A 26,683-nucleotide genomic window follows, 5' to 3' on the forward strand; every position below is an offset into this window, starting at 1 on the left:
ACTTCCTGACGGTCAGAGCGATCAACCAGTGGAACAACCTTCCAGCGGACCTTGTGAACTGCAATACTCTGGACATTTTAAAGAGGAGATTGGACTGCCATTTGGCTGGGATGCTATAGGGTTCCTGCTCAGGCAGGGGGTTGGACTTGGTGACCTGCATTGTCCCTTTCAACTCTAACAATAAATAAATAAATAAACCCCAATAAAACATGCACCTGAAGAACTACATTCATATTTACAAGAATGTGACACTAGCTTCCTTCAGGACTCCTAGATAAACAGGTCAAGGTCAGCATAAAGGTAGAAAAATGTTTACAGCATATCCTGTAAATATAATACAGCACAATAGTTTCTAACACTCATGTTCATAAAAGTGCCTGAATATGATTGATCCTATCCTACTTATCCTTGGTGTGTGTGTGTGTGTGTTGTGTGTGAAACCTATACCAGTTTCCTGCCAAATGGAATTGTGAGAATTGGTAAGACAGAAATCACATCAAACCTTTAATAATACACAGATTGCTCTGAAAGTTAAGGGGAAGAAAATAGGTTGGGTGGGTGGCTGATTGACAGGAGAAAGAAGAGCTGCATTTTCTCTGCCCTACCTGTAAGAATGATGCGTCGTTTGCACTGCTCTTCCACCAGACCTCGTCTTTTTCCCAGCTGAGTAAAAGGCATCTCGAACATAAATCGACGGATGTTGTGATTTCTTTCAAACTCCGTTTTTCTTTCCTGCAATTCCTTTTCTTCAAAATAAGGAACTACGTGTGTAACTTGAATATAGGCATATTTTGAATCCAAATCCTTAGGATTTACCTTCAAAAAATTGTAGACAATACAATGCTCAGTTATGAATATAGAATAGAATAGAATAGAATAGAATAGAATTATTTATTGGCCAAGTGTGACTGGACACACAAGGAATTTGCCTTTGGTGCATATGCTCTTAGTGTGCATAAAACAAAATATACATTTGTCAAGAATCATGAGGTACGACATTTAATGATTGTCATAGGGGTCAAGCAATGAGCAAACAATCAATATTAATAAAAATCTGAAGGATGCAAGCAACAAGTTATAGTCATACAGTCATACGTGGAAGGAAATGGGTGATAAAGATGTTGGGAAAAAATTAATAATAATAATAATAATATAAATAAATAAAAATTAAATATAATATTATTATTAATGATATTATAATATTATTATTATTATTATTATTATTAATAATAATAATAATAATAATATATTAGATTTGTATGCCGCCCATCTCCGAAGACTCGGGGCGGCTCACAACAATAATAAAACAATATTACAATGAAACAAATCTAATATTAAAAACATGTAAAATCCCATCATTTAAAACCATGCAGCACATGCATACCAAACATAAAATATAAAAGCCTGGGGGAGGTGTCTTAGTTCCCCCGTGCCTGGCGATACAGGTGGGTCTTAAGTAATTTGCAAAAGACAAGGAGGGTGGGGGCAGTTCTAATCTCTGGAGGGAGTTGATTCCAGAGGGCCGAGGCCGCCACAGAGAGGGCTCTTCTCCTGGGGCCCGCTAAACGACATTGTTTAGTCACTAAACAATGTTTAGTCGACGGGACCCGGAGAAGACCAACTCTGTAGGACCTTATCGGTCGCTGGGATAGTAGTGCAGTAGTTATTTGTTAATTTAAGGCTTGATATAATACTGTCAAGAGAACTAAAAACATACCATTTTGTTGAAAAATTGACATAAAAACATTGATGTATTTAGTATGAATTACTAAGACCAGACTAGCTTTATTACAATTATTAAAGCAAATGAAGATCTGTAGAGTCTTATTTTATTCTGTTAAACAATGACAACAGAACAGATGGTTCAACTTATTTATTAGGTTTACTATGTTTAGGTTTTGTTACAGCTTCTTCAATTCTTATAAAATAAGACATGGTCCTACTTTGTCAGAATCCTGGATCATCCGGACATTTTCAGATCCAAATTTATCTGAGTAGAGCTTTTGTAGCCTCTGCGAAATTTCTGAAAGAGATGTGAGCTTAGGTTCTTTGTAAATATATTCTTTTCCATCCTCGTCTTCAAAGAATCCCTTTAGAAAAATATAACAGAGAATGGTTAAATTCTGATTATATCGATATTCAATATTTAATACAATGTCAGTCATTAATATCAAGGATGACGGAGAAAAAATATTGAAGAATAAAGCAGTGGGGTTGCATTAAAATGAATACACACAGCTATATAGTGAGTGTTGTAATTTTATGTGATGTTAATGTTTTCAGGAACATATTTTTTCCCCAATATATTGTTGTATACCTGTTTCACATGCCAAACAAATAGCTCAGGCTTAAAGAGTTTGTGTGATTTTGAAGTTTTAACAAAACACTCTATAACATTTCATCATATCATGCAGTACAACCCGTTAATTTTAAATCGAGGGTTAATTTAGCAGAATTCTATCTTATTTTTAGGAAATGCTATAGATCATCATCGTTCACGTACTCGCTGGTTTATTTATTTTGAATAGGTTCAATGGAAGGTGAAACAGGTGTTTTCATCTAAAAAGCAGATGTATTGTTTTATAAATTACAGAAATAAATATCCATATCTGAAAATGAAATGGTGCAAGGAATACAACATAGCATGTTCAAAATGCAGACTAAATCGACAATAATGTCCACACCAGATTAAGCTTGTACGCAGTGATGTTTGCTGTACTGCTCGCTTTAAAAAGCAATATTTGTAATTACCTCCACATCTGTTTCACTGTCTGTAAACTGGTATTGCTATAGTCATAAGAGACAATAGAATAAATGGAGTGTTATATGTTTCAGTCCTATCATAATTTAATTTCTATCACCAACACACTTTTTTTCTCCAATAAGTGAATCATACACATATATATATACAATATATATTTTATTTGGTTGCAAAAGATATATTCATGTTAAAATAGTGAGTAGATGTACAGAGACAACTTTTCCAAGTGAAATGATATATTTTTCCCAAAGATAAGGAAAAAAACTCTCTCCAAATCAAAACGCCACATAATGTGTTTAATAATTTTATATTGATATGATTAGAAAACTTACCGCTGCCTTAAGAAAGTAATCATAAAGAAAAAAGAAAAAAAGCATAAAGTTTACTGATGAAGAGATTGTCCTTTCCAGAATACAATTGTTAGTTCTATAAACATTAATTGAAAGTACATGCAAATAGAAATAGACATAACATATTTTAAAAGCATGCTGTTAGAATACAGATAGACCTTGCTTAACAACTGCCCTGTTTAGTGACTATTAAAAGTTACAATGGTTGCCAAAAAAGCAACTTTACAACCAGTCATGTTCTTGATCACTGCAGCAGTCCTGCAGTAGCATGGTGAACATTTGGCCACATCGCAAGCAGCAGGAATTTATGACTGTCAAGAACATATCATAGTCACATGATTGCCACTTGTGTACTTCACAACCAACCTCCAACAAGCAGACTCTGTTGTGAATGTTCCCTGTCAGCCTTTAGAATTGTCAGATTCAGAAGGCGAAGGTGATTTACAAGCTGTTAATTACCCTGATTTAAGAACTGTGGAAGAAGCTAGTGAGGATGAAAGTGAAATAGAACATGCAGAGTCCTGTTTCTTCTGATAACGGAAACATAGAAGGGAGTCCTTGATTAAATGCAAAGTTCCAAAGGTTGCAGAAAAGAAGAAACGAAATTGGGGGGTGCGGGGTTGTAATGCTATTCAGAGTTTGTAAATTAAATAATTAATTACATCACTTCCGGAATTTAATGGAAGAGATGAATGCTTTCCTCAAAGTGCTAGAAACAAAAATGGTGGCGTATGTCATCTCTCCGGAGAAGTAAGTTTTATATTGCATGATAAACAGCTTTTTAATAGCGTGAACCTGACCCAGAGATAAGAAGATGTTTTGAAGTAGACAGCCTGTTATTTTAGAAAGAATTATAACTTCGTAGCAGCCAGCAAGATCACAGTTCAGGTCCAGAACAGACTATGATGAAGTTGGCAGTAAAATTGCAAGTCACTCTCATATGTTGTCTCACTTAACAACCAGGGTGGCCTGTTTAATGATTGAATGAGAAGTGACATATGTCCATCACAATTATATGTTTCATTTAGTGACTGCATCACTTAGTGATGTAGTTGCCAGTCCCAATTGTGGTTGCTAAGAGAGAGCTACCTGTATGTTGCATTCTTACAGGTATTTAGTTAGCAATAAGCAAAGGCTACAGCAGATAGCGCTCACCTGTCCAAAAAAGGCAACTCTGAAATACGTTCCCAATAATCTCTTTCCTGTGTGAATAACTTCGGTAACTTTGCTATATGCCCGATGCAATGTGTCATACAGATGAGCTAACTTCTAAAAATAGATGGGAAATCTTTTTGTAAATAATGACATGAATACATCTGAGTTATTAGAAACAGAATAAAATGTATTATCTAGGTAAGTTTTAAAAATTCAAAACTAGGTTTTCTTAAAATAACAAAAATGAGTATCATGTTAAAATAACTTTTTAAATTACTAAAGGTGATATCTGTTGAACAATCCAGCAGTCCCAGTTTTATTAAATTAGGCAGGACTATATAACAACTGAAAAAATTAACTGTAATCATCTCGTGAATATCTACAGTGATACCTCTACTTACGAACTTAATTCATTCCGTGACCAGGTTCTTAAGTAGAAAAGTTTGTAAGAAGAAGCAATTTTTCCCATAACAATCAATGTACAAGCAAATAATGCGTGCGATTGGGGAAACCACAGGGAAGGTGGAGGCCCTGTTTCCTCCCAGGAGATTCCTAGAGGGGCCCCACAGAGGCTTCTCCCCGACTTTTCTGGCCCTGTTTCCTCCCAGGAGATTCCTAGAGAGACCCCACGGAGGCTTCTCCCTGCCTTTTTCGGTTACAGTTTTGGAGGTTCGGGTTTGTAAGTGAAAAATGGTTCTTGAGAAGTGGCAAAAAAATCTTGAATACCAGATTCTTATCTAGAAAAGTTCGTAAGTAGAGGCATCGTTAGGTAGAGGTACCACTGTATATATAAAGATAGTCTTCTTAATACAAGCTTTGACTATATGATAAACTATGTGCTCAACTATGAAGTCAATTAATGGCACTGCAGCATTCCCATGGTCTGTCATAAGTGTGAATCACCGCGGGAGCACTGCATCTGACATAACTTTGAAAAAGATTGGTATGTAGTTGAGAGGGGTTGCTGTATGGTTAGCTTGGCCTTGGAAATAGGCATTATTTTTTACTACATCTTTAAACAGTATAAAAATACATCTTTGAAGTATTTATGGATTTAAATTAATACCTCAAAATCTCTTCGTTTTTCATAAACAGGAATTATAAGTTTATATATATCAGTGATCAGTTCATAACGTTCAGCCTTCCATAGACCATCTGCACATTGCTCCAATAATTCCATCAATATTTCCTAGTTACAGAAAGGATGACATGCAAATTGTTATTATTAATAGAAAATAATCTGGACCAATTTTATGAAGAAGAAAAAAAAATATATATAGATGCAATTTTTACACTATCTATTGATGCATCTACCTACCTCATATTTAAGCACTAGCAATATGCAGCAAATATTCTAATATAATTTTGCTCCAATATTCAAGAAGCAAATAAGGATGCCAGTTAACATTCAAAATGTATTTGAATTATATTTTATATCGGTTATATTTGAATATCAGTTTGATATTCGTTTGATCAATATAACGCAGAACACAACATTCAGTACTTTTATTTTAATGTCAATTAAAAGAATTTTCCATTTACCTTCATTCTCTTTAGAAACAAAATGGTAGAATCATAGTTATGATACATATTAAACTAACTGATAACATTGCATTTTTGTATTGCTTTATGATCAACGTGATATCAGTATTCCTAGAATATATATATATACCTTTAATAGGGTCTAGAGTTCATGTAGTTATCGTAAGTTAAAAGTTCATGAGTTAAAAACAGGCTTAGTATAATACATGCAATAATGATCAGCTAAGCCAGCGTCAGCAACCTGCAGCTCTGGAGCCTCATGTGGCTCTTTCATCCCACTGCTGCGGCTCCCTGTCGCCAATCAGCACCAAAATTTTGAGAGGAGCTTCCGGTTTGGTGGGGGGAAGCAGGGCAGGCCAGGAGGAGACTCTATGGCAAGGGGCAGGTTTCTGGTCAGCTCCACAATAGTTAGGGATTTCGGTTAGGACCAGTAGACGGAAAGGGACATCTAGGAGGAGGCTCTGTGTTGGGGGAACCAGAATTGAACAAGGGGCTTCTGGTTAGGACCTTTGTGGTTCTTTGAGTGTTTAAGGTTGCCGATTCCCGAGTCCCTGGAGAGGGGCGGCATACAAATCTAATAAATTATTATTATTATTATTATTATTATTATTATTATTATTATTATTATTATTATTATTATTATGTCAATACAACACAGCAAACGAGATCACTATGCTGGATTTCATATTTCATCACAAGTCGGGTGCTTCCCAAGCACCTAGGACTGCGTGACGTAGCGGCGAATTATGTTTGCCGATCCCAGTAAAGCGGCCTTTAGCAATTGACAGATGGAGATTTTGTCAATTCCGATGGTTTTCAAATGTCCGCTGAGATCCTTTGGCACTGCGCCCAGAGTGCTAAGTATCACTGGGACCACTTTCACTGGCTTCTGCCAGAGTCGTTGCAGCTTGATTTTTAGATCTTCGCATTTCACTAATTTCTCTAGCTGCTTCTCCTCAATTCTGCTGTCCTCTGGGATTGCGATGTTGCTGATCCATACTTTCTTTTTCTCCACAATCAGGATGTCTGGTGTGTTATGCTTCAGAATTCGGTCAGTCTGAAGTCGGAAGTCCCACAGTAGTTTTGCTTGCTCATTTTTGACCACTTTTTCGGGCTTATGATCCCACCAGTTCTTTGCCATGGTAAATGGTAGTTCTGGCACAAGTTCCAGTGGATCATCTGTGCCACAGCATCATGTCTATCGCTTGTAGTCAGTCTGTGCGATCTTTTTGCAACAACTGAGTATGTGATCGATTGTTTAATCTGTTTCTTTACAGAGTCTGCACTTTGGATCATCTGTTGATTTTTCAATTCTGGCTTTGACAGCATTTGTTCTAATGGCCTGTTCTTGTGCTGCCAGTATTAGTCCTTCTGTCTCCTTTTTGAGTGTTCCACGTGTAAGCCATGACCAGGTCTTTTCTTTATCCACTTTGCCTTCAATCTTCTCCAAGAACTGGCCATGCAATGCTTTGTTCTGCCAACTGTCCATACGACATTGAGTTACAGTTTTTGTTTTTGTTTTTGATTATTATTATTAGTAGTAGTAGTAGTAGTAGTATTAGTATTATTATTACTACTACTATTATTATTAGCTAAGCAATTATTCCCTATGCAGCCAAGTGTAATACAGTAATCTGAAAATAATAAATGCAGATATTTTTTCTAGAATAATCGATGGCAATCAATGTTATTTTCAAGTAGGCAGCATGTTTACTTACTCTTACAAACTATTTCTTGATCATATAACAGAAGCTGTTTTATCCTTTTTGAGTACAGTATAGCAAACCATGGGTGAATATATGCAGTGTTAATAGGGAAATGTGAAATTTTTCATATTTCCTACAGACTGCATTAGTCTTATCAAATCTAGCTAATTAAATTGACATTATAGAAAATTATCAAGTCTTGGCTGGGTTCCTTTATGGTTTATTTTCTCAACTGTGGAATATCATATGTTATTTTGTATATTTGATAGTGAAGGATTTTAAGCTTGTTTTATAGTTCGTAAAAATGTGAGTTTTAAAGGATTTCACTGACTCCAAGTCTCTTTAATATTTAAAGCATTTTTCTAAAAAAAAGTTCTCCCTTATGATTATTTTCATCTTAAATAAATGTGCAGATTAGGAATTGTAATAAATAAATTAATTTTAAAAATGAAATGTTATTTGGCAACCTTATTTGGGCTAGTCAATAAAACAGATATTTCAGAAATCAAGAAAATCAAAATTATAATGACTTGTAAGTATCTATAAACTATAAAGTTTGCATACTTCATTAAAGTGAACACCTTGCATCCCCACATCTTCCATCATTGAGGCCTCTTCATCTATATTTGGAGTGATTACTCTGAAGCTGCTACAACCTTGTCTAAACATTCCTAAACATGAAAAAAAAAGCACAAATTAATTTGAAACAATTAGGGAGAGAGAAAGAATGTAAATCCCACAGATGAATAAAAACAATCTAATAGCTACTGATAAATATTTCAATTGTGAGTTTTGTATAATCGTGTCAGGATATATTTAGAAAGTGGTATGTATCAGATATTGGGAGTATTAAAACTGTTTGTAACATTTTGTTCCAAAAAAATGAACAGTTCAATTGACTGCTGTTGCTGAAGAAGACTACAAAACAGAGGCATGGAATTATTTCCTGGTACCATAATAAAAACAGCAAGATGGAAATTTTGGCAAAGGACCACCAACCTATCAGAAATGACCTTCCAAGGTATCTGAGTCTCAAGTCTATTCTACAAGGAAATCTACTTAAGTCTTTCAAGACTAAGACTGAACAATGGAAAGTCCTTTCATATGATAGACAATTTAGGAGGTGGATGGTAGGTGGGTAGTATTACGGTTCACTCCAACCAGAAATACAGGTGATATGATGTTACTGTCATAGCCAGAATTGAGTGAATTATCTCTGACATATAAGCATTATGGCTTCATCATGTTGAAAAAATAGTTGTGAAAATAATGTCTCATTTTAGTTATTTTCCTGTAAATGTTATAGCTAAGTAAAGAGATGCACTAAATTTTGGAAAATAAAAAACAGCCTTTCCCTCTCTTGCTCACCATTATAATCTATACTTCTCCAGGTGTTTATCATAACTGCCATCAAATCTGTCCGCATTTTCTTATTTTAATATCTAGTCTTCTAAGTGCCTACACAAACTAGGTTTTTGCATTTGGTGACATGACAATGTATCAAAACCACTAATCTTCAGCAGATTCTTTAAGATGCTGTATAGCTATGATTTAGCTGTGTTGACTTGAGTTCAATGTTTTCTACCCTTGTTCTAAATAGGAAAATAATATTGTTCTAAATAGGAAAATAATATTGACATATTTCAAAGGGCATCTGAATTAACTCCTGAAATAGAAAAGTGTGTTTTGTAGAATGTAAAATTTCTACTTATTTCAAATTTATTTATTAGTCTATGTGATGAACTATGTGCTCAATTATGAAGCCAACTGATTGTTTAAAAATAATTTTACAAATAACCTATTGCCCAAGCTTTTTTAAAAGGGTGACATACTGTATAATTAAAATGCTGTATTATTTTTAATATATTTTAAAATATTTTACTGCCCCAAAACAACATTGATACATACCTTTCCGTAGAAGGTATTCAGCTACCAAAGCTGCTACATGAACATAGCACATTGCTGCCTAGATTATGAGTAGAAAGAAAGGCCAATTATGATAAATTTGAGATTGTAAGATTCAAGTAATGGAAGAGGCAAATTACATTAAGCTATTTATTTGAATAGGAATTTATTTCAAAAAAAAATAATCACTATTTCCACTGTTTTTCAAAGGCAAGTGTGTGGGGATGGATGGATGGATGAATGGGTGGATAGACAGACAGAAAGATAATGCAACTTTCTCCTTAAACTGAAATGAAGTTTCTCACATTTTAAACTTTCTTGTTAAAAAAATATCTAATAGAAACATAGAAGACTGACGGCAGAAAAAGACCTCATGATCAATCTAGTCTGCCCTTATACTAGTTTTTGTATTCTATCTTAGGATGGATATATGTTTATCCCAGGCATGTTTAAATTCAGTTACTGTGGATTTACCAACCACGTCTGCTGGAAGTTTGTTCCAAGGATCTACTACTCTTTCAGTAAAATAATATTTTCTCATGTTGCTTTTGATCTTTCCCCCAACTAACTTCAGATTGTGTCCCCTTGTTCTTGTGTTCACTTTCCTATTAAAAACACTTCCCTCCTGAACCTTATTTAACCCTTTGACATATTTAAAGGTTTCAATCATGTCCCCCCTTTCCCTTCTGTCCTCCAGACTATACAGATTGAGTTCATTAAGTCTTTCCTGATACGTTTTATGCTTAAGACCTTCCACCATTCTTGTAGCCCATCTTTGGACCCGTTCAATTTTGTCAATATCTTTTTGTAGGTGAGGTCTCCAGAACTGAACACAGTATTCCAAATGTGGTCCCACCAGCACTCTATATAGCGGGATCACAATCTCCCTCTTCCTGCTTGTTATACCTCTAGCTATGCAGCCAAGCATCCTACTTGCTTTTCCTACTGCCCGACCACACTGCTCACCCATTTTGAGACTGTCAGAAATCACTACCCCTAAATCCTTCTCTTCTGAAGTTTATTTCAACTTTTAAAAGAATTGTGAAACAGTACTATGCGGTCACTTTCTTCTTGCTTACCTCTGAAAAATCTCCATTTTTAACATGAATTTTTGCCATGCTATCCAGCCATGTTTTTCTCAGCTCAGGTGTACTAGCATAAGACTTTGCCAGACTATACTGAAGATCCACTAGCATTTCTGGGTCATTCTCGTGTTCCTTCATTTGTGCAGTAGCCATTAGGACTGTACGGATGCGTTTTGTCAGATCTTTTACATCAGAAGGAAAGGTAGTGTGCTATAATTAAAATAACAAGATAAATAAGGTGAGCACAAACAAGGGCCCCAAAAGATGAGTAAACTGCAATGCATCCATCCAACAAACACAGATAGAAGTCATCCTTAGGCATTTGACTGAACGCAAATAGATGAAAAGCAATGGAAAGTTGGGTGCAAATGCTAATTCCACTCCATACTCTCTTCAACTTTCATGTGTTAAATTGTACTCTGAAGAAAACAACTTTTTGCATGATTCAGAACTTTGCAGTATTAGAAATTCAAATTACGCAGATATTCTAAATACATTTAAGGGACTTCATTTAAAGCTTCTCTTCTTAGCTAACATGGGGATTTCACAGTCTATAGAAACTCCTGTAGTAAATAATCAGAGTTGTATGTTCATTAACTGTTATTCTCAGTTCAGCGGTGGGTTGCTCACGGTTCTGCGAATTGATAGCGCTGGCAGGAGGCTCCCCCTACCTACCCAGGTTGCTTCTGCATGCACAAACGGTAGCAACAAGTTTTAGAACCCACTACTGGTTGGGTTGTACAGTTATAAATTAGTTTGCAAACTTTTGCCAGAGTTAAAGAGAGTCGGGCATTTGAAGGACTGAAGGTTTCAGCCAACAGCCCACATTCAATACCTGACTTCAAGGAATGAGACTGAAAGGTAAAGAATGGTGAAATGGAACCTTGACAAGAACAAATTTATCTTTCAATTTTTTGACTGTTTGAAAATATTTAAGGCTACAAATGTCAAAGATTAATTTTGTCAATATAATAAATTTCTCTCCGAAGGGGTGAATTTCTATATGCAAAATAGCTTGGAACCCACAGGATGTAGTAAAGCTGACTGTACTACTGTTGTTCATACTGACATGTAGTATTTGACATAAATACATCTTACATTCATAGAAGTGTTATTGTGTTTCTTCCCCTCAAATACAAGAAGTTTACGTCATCTAACTACCTGGATAAATGGATAAACTTCCAAAAGTAGTTTGCAAAATCCTTCACATTGCATGGTACTTTTCTACATTTCACATTTTACAAACCTTAATATATTTATCACTATTTGCACAGTTATTAATAATGGAAAGAGACTGCTGAAATCTGGTTCCTCCAATTCCAGCAACATCTGCAATCAGCTGACTCACAGAAATGATAACCTATTAAGATGCAAAATCACAATTTTGGTTACATATCAATATCCAAAATTCCAGAATTTGTAAATTATTTTATAATTTCAACTTGAAAGCATACAGTATAATTTAAATTAGCAATCATAACTTTTGCTATAAATACCGCTTTTAAATTTCAGCCAACAGCAATTGCTTTCAAAGCAATGTTCATACCAAAAACTAGTGCATTTATTGTTTCCCCTGCTACTTAACATTTATTTTTGCAAATGTCACATTATTAAGACATATCAAACCTTACTTACTGAAATTACATTACAATTTGAAGGCAGAATCTAAAAATGGACAAAATGAATTCACTTTCCAAATAATATACAAGAAAATAAAAATATACATGAAGTAAAGTTATGTAAGATCCTGGCCTCCGGAATATATCTGACCATAAACTCTGTGTGCCAAATATCAAACTCGGGTTTCCTGCAATGAAATATCATAATGCAAGGGCTCCCTTTCCTTCTCCAAAAAACTACTGGAGTCTTGCAGAAGAAATTGTGTGAACAATAAAACAAGTAAGCAAGGTAAACTATGCTACACCATATAAACTTTATTCTGCAAACTGAATGGCAGTTAGCAAACTAAGTATTAAAAATTCTCCTAAATTTTTACAAAGAATATGTATTTATTTTCATATATATATACTGAAATTACATTATGCATGCTTATAATCTATGCATTATCTCTGTTGTTTGTATTTTAGTAAAGATAAACTCTAAGTTTGAAATCTTCAAAAATTTAAACATAAAGTCTTTATTTTTTTCCTTTATGAAACAACAAAGTATACTCACCTGTAAATGTGTCCTTACAAACGATCTCTTTTTAGTATAATCAAAATTATTCTTCATTAAGAAGTAAAGGAGCTGTGAAGCTTCAGTTCGAATTGAACTTAGTTTGGAATTGCAGCACTTCAAAATTTCACAGCATAGTGAAGAACACATATCGGCTCGCCCTTCGTAAAATGTAGAAGGGAACTGTAGAGCAGAAAAATCATTTATTCTGTTAATACCAATTTAATAAAACTAGGATGAAATGAAATCTTAATCCAAATAACTTTTTTTTAAATTTCTAAATGCATTTTCATCTTCACTAAAATTGAGCAAAATAAAAATAAGGTGGGACATTAAACGGAAGAGAAATGAATTAGCAATAGCGATTAGCATTAGGCTTATATATCATCCTACAGCACTTTGCATAAATTTCTGGGTATTTATAATGTGGAAGCATTATTTGCACACTACCCCCAATAATCCGGATCAGGTTATTGTGCTATCTAAAAGACAGACCTTGGCATTTGAAGCAGATCTTTCCATTTAGATCTATGTAGATCTATGATATGGGGAAAAGCATTTAACTGATTTAACTGAGTTAGAGAAATAAATAAAAAGCGAAACCATATAACAATATAATATACACTACCAAGAAAATAAAATTAAAGCTACTTACCTTAAAAATTAATGTCCTTAAAGCATTGAAAACATTTTTTAAAGCTGTCTCGGACTGATTTTTTTGTAGAAAACAAATGTATACATCAAATACTTTTTTCATCAGAGGATTATGACCATCATCCTTCAGCAACTGATTCTTAAATTTAAGAAAATGTGCATTTAAAAAAATAGAATTATTTACATTACGGCATCTATAATTGATCTGCTAATCAACGATCTTCACAAAGATCAGCATATAAAGCAATTCAGAAATTCTTAATTACCACCCAATATTAGCAGTATGCTGATATACGTATTTTCAAGTAACATTTTCAAAAAGTTCATTTTTGACTAGATCCAGAAGGCTTCAGATAGTCCTTAACTTACAGCCAAATTGGGAGCAGAACCTCTGTTGCTAAACACTGCAGTCGTTAAATGAATCATGCCCGTTTTTGCAACCTTTTCCCTATAGTTGTTAAGTGGGCTTTTGTCATTGACTTTACTTATTGGAAGCTCCATGGGCAGATTTCAAATGGCAATCCCATGACTTTAGGATGCTGAGGCCATTGCAAATCACCCAGATTATGATTGTGGGTTCGTAGGAATGCTGCAATGGTTATAAATGGAAAGATTGCAGTTGTAACTTTTTTTTCACTGCGCTGTTACCCCGGTTGGTGGAACTTGAGACCGGGCTTTGTAAGCCTCCTCAATACACTCTTTCAGCCAGCGACTGATGGATCTAGCTGACACTGCCAGACCCATTGAGCGCTGACCAAAGGACACAAACAGCCGCTCAGATTTCCTGAAATGTCCAGTCCGTCTGATGTAGATTTTTAAGGCCCTCCGAACATCTACCTTGTGCCATCTCAGCTCGAGAGGGTGCTGTCCATGTGTGCAAAAGTCTGGCAACACTAACTCTTGAGCCCTATGAAACCCGGAGTTAACCTTGGGGATAAATGTAGGGTCTAACCTCAAAACCACCCGATCCGGGTGGAATATACACAAATCTGCGCGGGTAGACAGGGCCGACAGCTCCGACACTCTGCGTGCCGACGTAATTGTCACTAAAAAGGCAGTCTTTAAGGAGAGCAATCGTACTGGAATCGTCCTCATCGGCTCGAAAGGAGGGGCTGTCAACGCCTTGAGTACCAGGGAAAGGTCCCACGTCGGGAATCTGTGTACTGGGGGCGCATGGGTGTTAATCGCGCCCTTAATAAAATCCCTAATCCAAGGATCTTGTGCCAGGGAGCGAGCGTGTGGTACCCGGATGATGGTTGCCAGAGCAGCTAAATGCCTTCTCAAGGTATTCGGGGCTAACCCTTTCTCTACCCCTGACTGTAGGAATCGTAAGACTGACACAACCGAAGCCTCCCCCGGATTAAGGTGGTGATCCGAACAAAACTTACAGAAGGCCGCCCAAGTGGCCTGGTAGAGTCTTACCGTTGATGGGCGACGTGCTGCCTGAATGGTGGATATAACCTCGTCTGGCAAGGCTTGCTGTCTCAGACCCGCCCTTTCAAGTGCCAGGCGGTCAGTTTGAACCACTGAGGGTCCGGATGGCAAACTGACCCCTGAACTAACACTACCTCGGAATCTGGAATCCTCCACGGGGGAGACACCGACAGGGCTACTAGGTCTGCAAACCAAGGCCGTCTCGGCCAATAGGGAGCCACCAAGATCATTTCCACCCCCTCCCGAATTGTCTTGTCTAATATCCTCTGAATAAGACACGTGGGGGGAAAGGCATAGAGTAACCCCTGGGGCCATGGTGACCATAGGGCGTTGACCCCTTCCGCCCCTGGCGTCGGAAACCGGGAGAAAAACCTCTGTAATTGGGTGTTTGCTGGGGTTGCGAAGAGGTCCACCAATGGAAGACCAAATCGTAGCACTATCTGCTGGAAAAGTGCAGGGTCCAGCCGCCACTCCGAAGGATCTAGAGTGGACCTGCTCAGCCAGTCCGCCTGCACATTGCTGGTCCCGGCAATATGCTCCGCCGTCAGAGAGGCCAGATGAGATTCGGCCCAATCGAAGAGGTCCGTGGCTTGAGCCATGAGGCGATGAGATCTCGTACCTCCTTGATGGTTCAGGTGGGCTTTTGTGGCCACGTTGTCCGTCAGAACCAGGACATGCCTGTCCTGAACCCAGGGAGCGAAGGCCTGAAGGGCTAAGAAAACCGCTCTGAGTTCGAGAACGTTGATATTGACCTGGGTTAAGTCCTCCTGAGACCACAGGCCCTGAGCTATATGAGGCCCCATATGGGCGCCCCAGCCTGACAAGCTCGCGTCTGTTGTGATGATCACCCGCTCGTGGCTGTGAAGAGGAGAACCCTGGATCAAAGCTGGGGACAACCACCAAGCCAGCGACTGCTTGACGGTAGCTGGGAGTCGCACCTTCCGGTGGGAGTGACTCACCTTGTCCCTCTGGGCCGGAAGGAGAAACCATTGGAGGCCCCTCATGTGATGGCGAGCCCATGGCACAATCCCTATGGATGAGACCATAGTCCCTAGTACCTTGGACAATGTCGCCAACGGTGTTTTCCTTTGTCGACGAAGGCTGGTTACCAATCTCCGGATATTGAGGACCCTCTCTGGTGTTAGTGAGACCGTGTCCTCCGCGGTGTCGATGATGGAGCCGAGGTGTTGGATTGATGTGGTGGGATGAAGATGGCTCTTCTCCACGTTGACCGTGTACCCATGCCTCTCCAGAGTTTCCCGTGTGAGCGCCAGATGGTGTTGCGCTTGGACCATGGACTTGGACATAACGATTATGTCGTCCAAGTATGCCATAACTCTTATGGACTGGGCCCTTAGGTGTGCTGTCAGAATGTCCATCAGCTTCGTAAAAGTACGGGGAGCGGAGGATAGGCCGAACGGCATGGCACGGTACTGGTAGTGGACCCCGTTGAGACAAAACCTGAGGTAACGACGATGTGCTGGCCAAACCGGAACGTGTAGGTAAGCCTCTTTGAGGTCGATAGATGTGAGAAAATCGTTGTGCCGAACAGAGGCCAAAATCGACTGTAGGGAGTGCATGCGAAATCTGCGATACCGAATGAAGGTATTCAGGAGCTTTAGATTTAAAATCATCCTGAACCCCCCCGAAGACTTCGGCACTAGGAACACTATGGAATAAAATCCCGTGCCCTTGGCATGTTCGGGGACCTTCTCTATCGCTTGTATTTTGAGAAGGTGTGTTATCTCCAGTAGTAGATGACGTCTTTTGAGTGGGTCTCGCGTAAGCGGACAGGTGACAAACCGGTTTGGCGGGGGCTGCAAGAACTCCAGGCGCAGTCCTCGTGATATTGTGGCCCTTGCCCATTTGTCGGTGGAGGTAATCCTCCAGGAGGCACTGAAGCGTTGAAGTCTGCCTCCTATGGGCTGTAATGGGGCCAAGTCATTTTGTGCGCCTGAAGCCACGTTGGTTCCCTCTAAAAGGACGCCTTGACTGCTGGTATCCTCTGGGCCTATCCTGAAAGGCCGCTCGGTCCCCTCTAAAGGTGGGTTGGCCATACTGATTTTGGGTGTATGACCTATTACCTTGACTCGCCGAGGAAGAGGAATCCCAACGAAAGGGCTGACGGCGAGCGTAAGGATTAGGTCTACGCTCCTGGCGCCGGTATGCTCTAGGGAGGGTCTTACGTTTGTCCTTATCCTCAATGAGGACAGGGTCCAAGGCTTCTCCAAAGAGCTTCTCCCCTTGGTATGGAGATGATGCCAGGTTCCACTTGGACTTCAGGTCCGCTGGCCAACTCCTCAGCCACAGAAGGCGTCTGGATGCAAGTGACGCCGCCATCCCTCTAGCCGAAAACTTTGCGGCATGGAGAGTTGCATCGGCAGAAAACTCCGCAGCTGCCAATAATTTACTGAGGTCCTGACGCAAGCGCCCTTCTTCCGGACCTAGGCGAGCCTGTACCTCCTGTAACCACATTATGGAGGCCCTATTGAAAAATGAAGCTGCGGTCGCTGCCCGAAACGCCCAGCTTGCCATATGATGGGATTTCCTTAATAAAATTTCCGCCTTTCTATCCTCCGGCTTCAAGCTGTCACCAGTCTCAGATGGTACTAAGGCCTTAGAGATCAAGGTCATTACTGGCTGATCGATGGGCGGAAATTCTAGCAGCTTTTCCATGTCATCATCCAAGGTATAAAACTTCCTTTCGATGACTGAAGGACCTTGAGCTGCTGCAGGCTGCTGCCATGGGCGTTTGATGCTCTGTCTAAATATATCCGAGGATGGCACATGTTCAGTCTCGGGTTGGGGCTCTTTGAAAAGCACTGCTGAAGGCTTAGGGTCCTCTGAGGCCTCGGAGGCCTTGGTTGGACCTGGTAAATCTGCCACCTGCTTAGCTTTGTGTAGCAGAATTTTGAAAAGGGGAGCCTTAAAAAGTCCAGCTTGCACAGGAGGATCTGGAGCTGATTCATCATCTGAAAAATCGTATTCTTTTTCCATGTCCTCCAGGGGAGACGGCTCCTCCATCCAGGACCCCATACCCGAGGGGGGCGGTGCAGCCCACAGGTTCTTGGGCTGTGCAGAGCGGGGGTGTTGGGCAGTTTGTTGCACCCCCACAGCCATCCCTTGTGAGTATACATCAGAGATGAGGCCTTGTAAAGCAGGGGACATCTGCTGCCAGGTATCAGGTGGCACCCGCAACCCAGCCGCAGTGGGTGTAAAGGTGGCAGATGGGGCACTCCGTAATGAGTGGCTGGCAGACCCTGGTCTCTGCTGCTGAGGCCCAGTTGGAGGAACCACATGAGGCATGAAGTGCTGCCTCTCTGGAGACCATTCTCTCTCTGATAAAGTCTCTGATGGTCTCAAATTACACTGGGCTGGTGGATCCCTGGCCTGCAATAGGGGAGAGGTGGTTCTAGGAGTTAAGAGGGCTGCCTCCAGTCTCTGCTCCAACGCTTTAATGCGCCTCTCTGCCTCCTTAATTGATGAAGAGGCTTGGGCCTTAGATTTGTCCTTGGACTTCCCCTTGCCTTTATCCTGAGGCAATACACTGGGGGAAGATGACTTCTCAAGGGTCTTTTCCTCCATACTCACAGTTAACAGTAGATCTGATTTTTGACTGAAACCAGAGACACGCTGACAGAAACTGCTGTCACCAGGCAAATGTCTCAAATATGGCGTTCAGGCTCTACCGAGCCTGCACCTGCGCCGTATGATTGGTCGCGCCCAGCGATTGGACGGAGAGCAATCTTCTGCCCCCCCCAACATGGCGGCTCGGGGCATTTTCGCGCTCAAAAATGGCGCTCCCGCTCTTTTGTAGCTGCCTGTCGGGCCGTTTGCCTGCAAGGGCTCTGCCCCCTCACGATCGGCCACATCCGGACTTCAAATTCGCCGCTCTAAGCGGCTCTCCGGCTCGGCGATCGGGCAACAGCAGCGGAGCGGCGGCGGCGGCTTTATTCTATAGCCACCGAACAGCTGAGAGGCGCTGGCGTGGTGCCAGAAGCCTTCGCGTGCTGTTTATAGCCGAATTTGCGGCTTTTTTCCTCTTTTTACGAGTTTCCAAGCTTCCCAGTGAGGGGGGCGGACCCCCTCACCTTCAGCTGACAGCCGGGTATGGCCACTGAGGCCGGGGACCCTAGGCTGAGTTGCTCCTCGCTCAGCATAGTACCCACTGAGGGAAGGGAAGCTCGAGGAGAGGTAAGATGGGGGTGCTGCTGCCCACGGAGGGCAGAGACCCCTAAAATCCCTTCTTCATCTACAGCACCTGCAAGATAAGAGGGGAATAAAACAGAAAAATTAATAATTTATTATCAATATTATTAATATTTTTATTAATATTATCAAAACTCTTATCAATTAATACAGTATTTACACAGAAGAAAACTCAACAGTCTCTACACTAAGACTGAGTTTTTAAAACTGAGGTATTGGGGGCTGCTAAGGGGCGGTGACTACCTCATATTTAAATATTTAAATTAACTCAGTCTCTACCAATAAGATTGGTGAATTACCCATGTTGGACTCTCCTTCCAGATGCAGTGGAGAATATGATTGTGGGTTCGTAGGAATGCTGCAATGGTTATAAATGGAAAGATTGCAGTTGTAACTTTTTTTTCACCGCTGTCATAAGTTCAAATGGTTGTTAAACAAATTGTTGTAAGTGAAGGACCACCTGTGCGTCAGCTTTTGTGAACCCAATATTAGTTTTCATTTGTCTATGTGCCTGTGCACATAGAAAGCTTTTTTAAATAAAGGAATTGCTAATGCTAATTCTATTAATAAATAGATGTCTTGATTAACATATTAATTGCTAAAATTTCAGTCAATGGATAGTGTGACTTTTATCAGATTTCTGAAAGGGAGGGAAATAGAAAAGCCTTTAAAATATTAAACAGCATAATACAGAAATCCAACCTTTAGGAATATCAATAAAAGGAAGCCTAAACACTATCAATAAAAGGAAGCCTAAACACTATTGTAGAGCAGGAATATTTCCATCTGTAAAATATACTGCTCAAAAATAAATGAATGAATGAATGAATAAATAAATAAATATATAAATAAATAAAGGGAACACTCAAAGAACACATCCTAGATCTGAATGAATGAAATATTCTCATTGAATACTTTGTTCTGTACAAAGTTGAATGTCCTGACAACAAAATGAAATTGATTGTCAATCAATGTTGTTTCCTAAGTGGACAGTTTGATTTCACAGAAGTTTGACTTACTTGGAGTTGTATTGTGTTGTTTAAAAGTTCCCTTTATTTTTCTGAGCAGTGTAGTACTGTTAGACACTATTTTATCAATGTTAGTACACTGGCTGTACATATCTAAAACATACCTTAAATGCTACTGTGAACAAAGATAAAGTATTCAGAATCGTAAGACCCACTTCGGTGGCAATATTGGCTTCAAGTAAGGATTGGTGAAGAACATCTGCTTCTGAATGGCCATAACCTGCATAAATTTGAAGTAGCTTTTATCTGGATCAATTTTATTTCAATTAATCAAATGGTATTTATGTTACAGAATAATAAAGCTGGAGATATAGATAGCAACATGAGCAAGATAATGCATGTAATATTATGCCCGTAATATCCATTTTATAGAGAAATTTAATACTAAAGGGAACAATGTATTTACAATTCCCTAAACAGTAACGATAACTATTAATATTTTGAGATTACAGTACTTTGTGTTTTATAGTGATCAAAAATGTTCTTAAAAATTATGAGAAACACTCAAATAGCAGTATTTCTAAATCTATGGCTGCTCTTTTTTATTTATCTAGAAAATGAGTGGATAACAGATGAAGACTTAATATTTGTTTATATATAAAAATATTTATGCTACTTACAGAATAATTTTAGAAACATAAAAAGTCATTTTAGAAGGCAGTTTTTTAATTTGATTAAATTGAATTTATAAATATTATTAAGAAGACTGATGGCAAACAATTTTATTTCAAATCTCCAAATATATTTAATTCTATTGAAGATGAAATAAAAGAAAAAATGAATGTCATAGAATTGAAATAAGCATAGCCTCTTTGACTGGATTGTTTTATTTTATTTATGGGACTCATTTAGAAATTGAACTGCAATAGTATTTGAGCAATTCTAGCTTGGTTTCATTCCTAAACTTCCAATGATCAAGAATTATGTTTTTTTTTTTAAATGTAGTTAAAATTATTGCCTTATGTATAATAATATAATATTAACAGAGTTGGAAGGGACCTTGGAGGTCTTCTAGTCCAACCCCCTGCTTGGGCAGGAAACCCTACACTACTTCAGACAAATGGTAATCCAACATCTTCTTTAAAACTTCCAGTGTTGGAGCATTCACAACTTCTGGAGGCAAGCTGTTCCGCTGATTAATTGTTTTAACTGTCAGGAAATTTCTCCTTACTTAAGTTACTTCTCTCCTTGTTTAGTTTCAACCCTTGCTTCTTGTTCTACCCTCAGGTGCTTTGGAGAATAGTTTGACTCCCTCTTCTTTGTGGCAATCCCTGAGATATTGGAACACACTGCTATCATCTCTCCCCTGGTCCTTCTTTTCATTAAGCTAGACATACCCAGTTCCTGCAACCATTCTTCATATAAAACAAAGCAATTTATGAAATGGGTAAACTTTCGATTAATTAACTTGCAACTCCTATATTACAAATTCAGTAGGCCAAATCAATTCATTTGTAGATTTATTTACTCATTACTGCACTTGAACTTAATGGCCACAGAATACTAACACTTTATTAGATACTAAAATAAACAAGTAAAATATAGCATAGATTTACAACATAGTTTATTCAATTAATATAAACATATGCATATAAAAATAAATCAAGGGAAAATGCAATTCTTCAAGCTGGCAAACACAAAAAGTAAGCCATTTTATGAGCCATGTGGTTACATTTGGCATTTTTAAAGAGAATCAGACATAATGAGATTCTGGGTTCTGGACTAGTCACAGATTGCTTCCATAGGATCAGGCAAGGGTTCCCTGTTGCCGCCACTATTGGTGCATTGGCATGTGCAGCTCCATAAGACCAGCATGTGCGCACGCAACGTAGGTTCTGCACATATGCAGGAAGCCAAATCTCGTGCCAGGAGTGAGATTTTTGCGATTTTCGGTGATTTTTTTGCTTCAGCGAATGCACGGAAGCAAAAACCCCCCAACAATTGGCAAAATCCCACACATGCGAACATCCTCACGTGAGATTTAGTTTCCTGCACATGTGCAGAAGCCAAATTCCATGTAGGTGACCAGCCAGTCATTCCTGTACCGTCAGGAACCCATTACTGCATAGGATCCATCTAAAAACAAGTCCCAAATATGGGATTGGTTCTGTCTGCATTTTTCCCTTTTAGGAACAGAGAAAGAGCAGTAGAGGTTTTGGAATTAAAAAAAAACCCAGCAGTGAAGTTTATTCCTACTTGATATTATTGCAGGCATTTTGTGTGAAACTTTCGTTCATCGAAAACTGTTGGCTGATGAAATCTATACTATATGAAAAATTGTAGCTTGGATTGTTAAAAAAAGAAAACGATAAAGAGCATAAAATGTGAAATGAAATAAATACCGTATTTGGGGGACTATAAGACGCAACAGAGTAAACTGTTTTGCAAAAATGGGGCACACAGAGGGTTTGCAAGGCCTACAGAATGTTCCGGGGGCTGGGGAGGGAAAAATGAGATAGGTGGTGGTGGGGGCTAGGAGGTGAAAAATGGGCCGTTTTTTTGTGAAAATGGGTCATGCAGAGCAGGGGCGGGTTCTAGTTAAATTTCACTAACGGTATGTATCCGCGAATGCATGCGCACATCCCACCATGCGCATGCTTAGAATGACATTACAAGCTGAAACACAGCAGAAGAGCTTCTCAGCTGTGCTTCAGACGAAGAATAAGGGTTGGCATTAACGCCAGGGCGGCGGAAAGGCTTTTTTCAATGCGGAGAAGCCATCTAAACCCGGAAAAAAATCGCTGAAAACTACATCACTGGGCTCCTACTGGTGCAGCACTCCAGACTGCACCAGTAGAAATCTACCACTGATGCAGAGGCTTTGGGAGGCTTGCAGTGTGCTCCTGGGAGCTGGGAAGAATGAAAATGCCATTTTGGTATAAAACGGCCCTGTTTTTCACCTCCCAAACTCCCCGACACATCACATGTTTTCTTTCCCAGCCCCTAGGAGCATTCTACAGGGCTCCCAAACCTTCTGCGTGCAAAAACTGGACACAAGAGGTGAGGTTTTGGGAGGCCAAAATGGCTGTATTCGGTATATAAGACGCACGAACATTCCCACCCTCTTTGGGGGAAAGAAGTGTATCTTATACTCAAAAAAGTATGGTATATTTATATGCCGCCCCGAGTTTTCGGAGAGGGGCGGCATATAAATCCAATAAATAAATAAATAAATAAATAAATGAATGAATGAATGAATGAATGAATAAATAAATAAATATTAATTTCAAATATTAATGAAACCATTTTTTTTCCTGAACTCTGTTGTTTCTTAACATGGTGACTGCTGACAAGATTGCTTATGCTAAGGATTGGAAGGAAAAGGTGACACCGACTGTCAAAGAGTGGATTTTAAAATTGACTGAATTAACAGAGATGGCAAAATTAACTGCTTTGATTAGAGGTAATGGATTAGACAAGAGACTGGAAGCCATTTCTGCACTGTGTATTTAAATACAATAACAGATTGTTAACAGAGGGGTTTGAAGATTTGTTTTAACTTTGGGATTGCCTGTGGACTGTTTTGCTTTATATATAGTTATCAGATATAATGTCGATTCAATTATTAGACAAATAAATTTCCACATCAGAGATACTTACTTAATTAGCATTTTTGTTAAAGACTTGTTATGTAAACAGGAGAAAATGTCTCATTCTTTAATTCATCTTTCAGTATTTATCTGAAGTGGATTTTTTCTTATGTTTAGCATTAGAGGTATTAGATATGGGGGGATTGATAGATTGCTCTTGGTGTTGGTTTCTTTAAAAAATTTGTATTTTTGTATTTTGCATTTGAAGATATGTCAAAAGAAATAGATACATTAACAAAAATATAGATGAGTTATATGTTTGTAAAAACTAAAACAAAAAGGATGTCAATGTAATGTATAAAACTAAGTGTATAAGTTATTATTAAAAAATAGGTCATTGAGAATATTTACTGTAAATAGGAAAGATAAAGAAGGAAAGATGGGAAGAGACAAAGGAAGGAAAAATAAGGGAAAAGAGGAAGGGAGAAGAAAGGAGAATGAAGAGGGAAGAAAAAAGAAAAGGAAGGAAGGAAAGAAGGGAGATTATAATGAAAGTGAGGGAGGGTCTGAGGGAAAATCCTGTGCTGCCATCTTTTTTAAAAAAAATTAAAATATTATTTTTAATTTTAGTTTTCTTCAGAGCATGTGCAAAAGCTGAGTTTCCAGCACTGTGCATGCTGCTGAATCTTGTTTTTGCTTTGTAAATTTTTACTTTAATTTTTTTCAATTTTCTTTTTTCAATGTTTTTATTTTTTCTTCTGGGCATATGCAGAAGCTGCGTTTCCAGCACTGTGCGTGTGGTTGCCATCTTGTTTTCAGCTTTATTTTTTCTGGATTTTTTGGCACTGCGCATGTGCGTGCACACAAGTTACACGCTTCCACGAAGCGCACCCACACAGTGCAGCAGGAAGCAAACCATCAGCGAGGTAAGTTAGAACTCACCCCTGGCTCTGGCCCAATACCTGGTCATCAGAGCCTCGGGGGCTATCACTTTCTGGCTGTTGTTGTGGAATGCATTGTTGGTATGTCTCGGTATAGCTAGGCTATGAGACCTTTGACATACACTGAGCAGAGAATTTTAACAGAATGTGGATGCGTGGTAAAGCCAAAGAAAAAGACACAGACTTAGTTATGCTGAATAAGTACTATTTACTTATATACAAAATAGAAACAATCCATAACAAGCACTAAGCAAATACACTCCCCCTTCAAGGCAAAGCAAAAGCGAATGAGCGATAAAACATCATTGAGGGAAGGAGTACTGGCGCCCTCTTATGGCAAATCAGCCTAAAATATTTAAAGTGATAGTACAAGAGGCTACAATAGGTAGTTTACAATGGCAAACCCTAACAACCATGTACCTTGTACTAACTTGCATGATCAGTCTATAATAAAATTCCACTCATTCACAACCTTACAATTGGTGAAAGGGCTGACCTTGCATGCAGTGAAGGGCTATCAAAATTTTTACTACCACACCGTGGGGGTGGCTTATGCAGGACGCCCTGCATTTTATTTCTCTGGGACGGAGTTCCATTTTCGCTACCCCACTGGGTTCTGCCCCGTCCGGGCAGCAGCCCACGCCACTCCTATTAGTGATACCTGGATGGGCATGAAAGGGAGACTGCCCTTGTTAGAAATTAAATAGGAGCAGTAGTATGATAACAGTCATGTGCCAGAAAGTAGTAGCATCCAGGAGAATAACTCTTCTCAGTGGTTCTCAACCTGGGGGTCGGGACCCCTTTGGGGATTGAACGACCATTCCACAGGGGTTGCCTAAGACCATGGGGAAAGACAACTAAAGTTTCTATTCTGGCAATTTGGAACATATTTGTTACAATCCAACCAATCAGGTGTTTATAGTGGGTGTATCCCTCTTACCTTCTTGTCAATCATCTTAAAGTTCTGTTGGAAGAATTGGCGCTAGACTTATAGTTGGGGGTCACTACAACATGAGGAACTGTATTAAGGCATCACGGCATTAGAAAGGTTGAGAACCACTGATAACTATAAGTGAAATTCTGTTTGTGAAGTTAGGCTCCAGGACCAGATTAAGACTGCTATCATACTAGACTCCTTCCTACATAGCAGCTTCCTCCTGGAGCTGCTTGATGAAGCAGTCAGATTGCCAATGGAATTTCTAAATGTAAGGCACAGGGGAATTTCAACTTGGCCCAGATTATCAAAAATTTGACTCACAGAAGGCTCACATACAAGACCACTTTTTTGTCTCAAGACAATGGCAAACTATGTGAAAGGGGTGAATGTTACTATTGTTAGTACATAGTACATGGTTGTTTGGGATTGCCATGTTAAACTGCCTATTGTAGTTTCTTGTATTTAAGTAGTAATATCACTTTAAGAGTTTTGGCTGGTTCGCCATAAGAGGGCGCCAGTACTCTCTCCTACAATGATGCTGAATTGCTCATTCTCTTTTGTCTTTACCTTGAGGGGGGAGTGTGTATTGCTTAGTGCTTGTTATATGCAGTTTATATTGTATTGCTTAGTGCTTGCTATGTGCAGTTTATATTGTATTGCTTAGTGCTTGCTATGTGAAGTTTATGGATTGTTTCTGTTTTATGTATATATATAAATAGTACTTAATCAGCATAACTAAGTCTGTGTCATTATTGGCTATAACACACACACATCCACACTCTTCTTAATCTCTGCTCGGTGTATGTCGAAGGTCTCATGGCCCTAGCTATACCGAGACATACCAACAACTATCATCTATGGTCTGATTACTCTCTATTGATCTTGAAGTTCTCTCCAGCAGCACTCCACCACTGGGAGGAATGATCTATTCAATTAGACTATCCCAGGTGTCTGATGGAAGTAGTTGGGTTTCAGAGGAACCGTTTGGGCTGTTTCTGAGCATCAGGCACGCAGTTCACCTGAGGCCTTAGTCTTTGCCTGGAATGAGAATACAGTAGTACCTCTAGATACGAGTTTAATTCGTTCCAGAAGGGAGCTTGTATGTTGAACATCTCGTATCTGGAACAAATGGCTTTAGACTTTGTTTTTCCCCTCCGAGATAACCAGAAGCAAGGATTCTTGCACCACCTAGTGGACGCTCGGCTCGTATCCCGAATTTGAGCTCGGGTCTTGAAAAGAAATTTCTCTCCCCTCGTGGCTCTTATCTTGGA

The 26,683-nt window shown here is 39.1% G+C and overlaps 1 protein-coding gene across 1 annotated transcript in view; it reads right to left on the reverse strand.

The window, feature by feature from the left end:
- DOCK9 (dedicator of cytokinesis 9) overlaps nucleotides 1-26,683 on the reverse strand; it is a 148,969-nt gene that overhangs the window by 10,290 nt on the left and 111,996 nt on the right. The window contains 12 exon segments of the mRNA XM_070751200.1: nucleotides 606-816; nucleotides 1,944-2,090; nucleotides 2,752-2,787; nucleotides 4,267-4,380; nucleotides 5,333-5,455; nucleotides 8,079-8,185; nucleotides 9,423-9,480; nucleotides 10,499-10,714; nucleotides 11,751-11,864; nucleotides 12,680-12,862; nucleotides 13,335-13,472; nucleotides 20,109-20,224. Of these exon segments, the coding sequence (XP_070607301.1) occupies nucleotides 606-816; nucleotides 1,944-2,090; nucleotides 2,752-2,787; nucleotides 4,267-4,380; nucleotides 5,333-5,455; nucleotides 8,079-8,185; nucleotides 9,423-9,480; nucleotides 10,499-10,714; nucleotides 11,751-11,864; nucleotides 12,680-12,862; nucleotides 13,335-13,472; nucleotides 20,109-20,224 (1,563 nt within the window).

Source organism: Erythrolamprus reginae, chromosome 4, assembly GCF_031021105.1.
Source record: "Erythrolamprus reginae isolate rEryReg1 chromosome 4, rEryReg1.hap1, whole genome shotgun sequence".
NCBI lineage: Eukaryota > Metazoa > Chordata > Lepidosauria > Squamata > Dipsadidae > Erythrolamprus > Erythrolamprus reginae.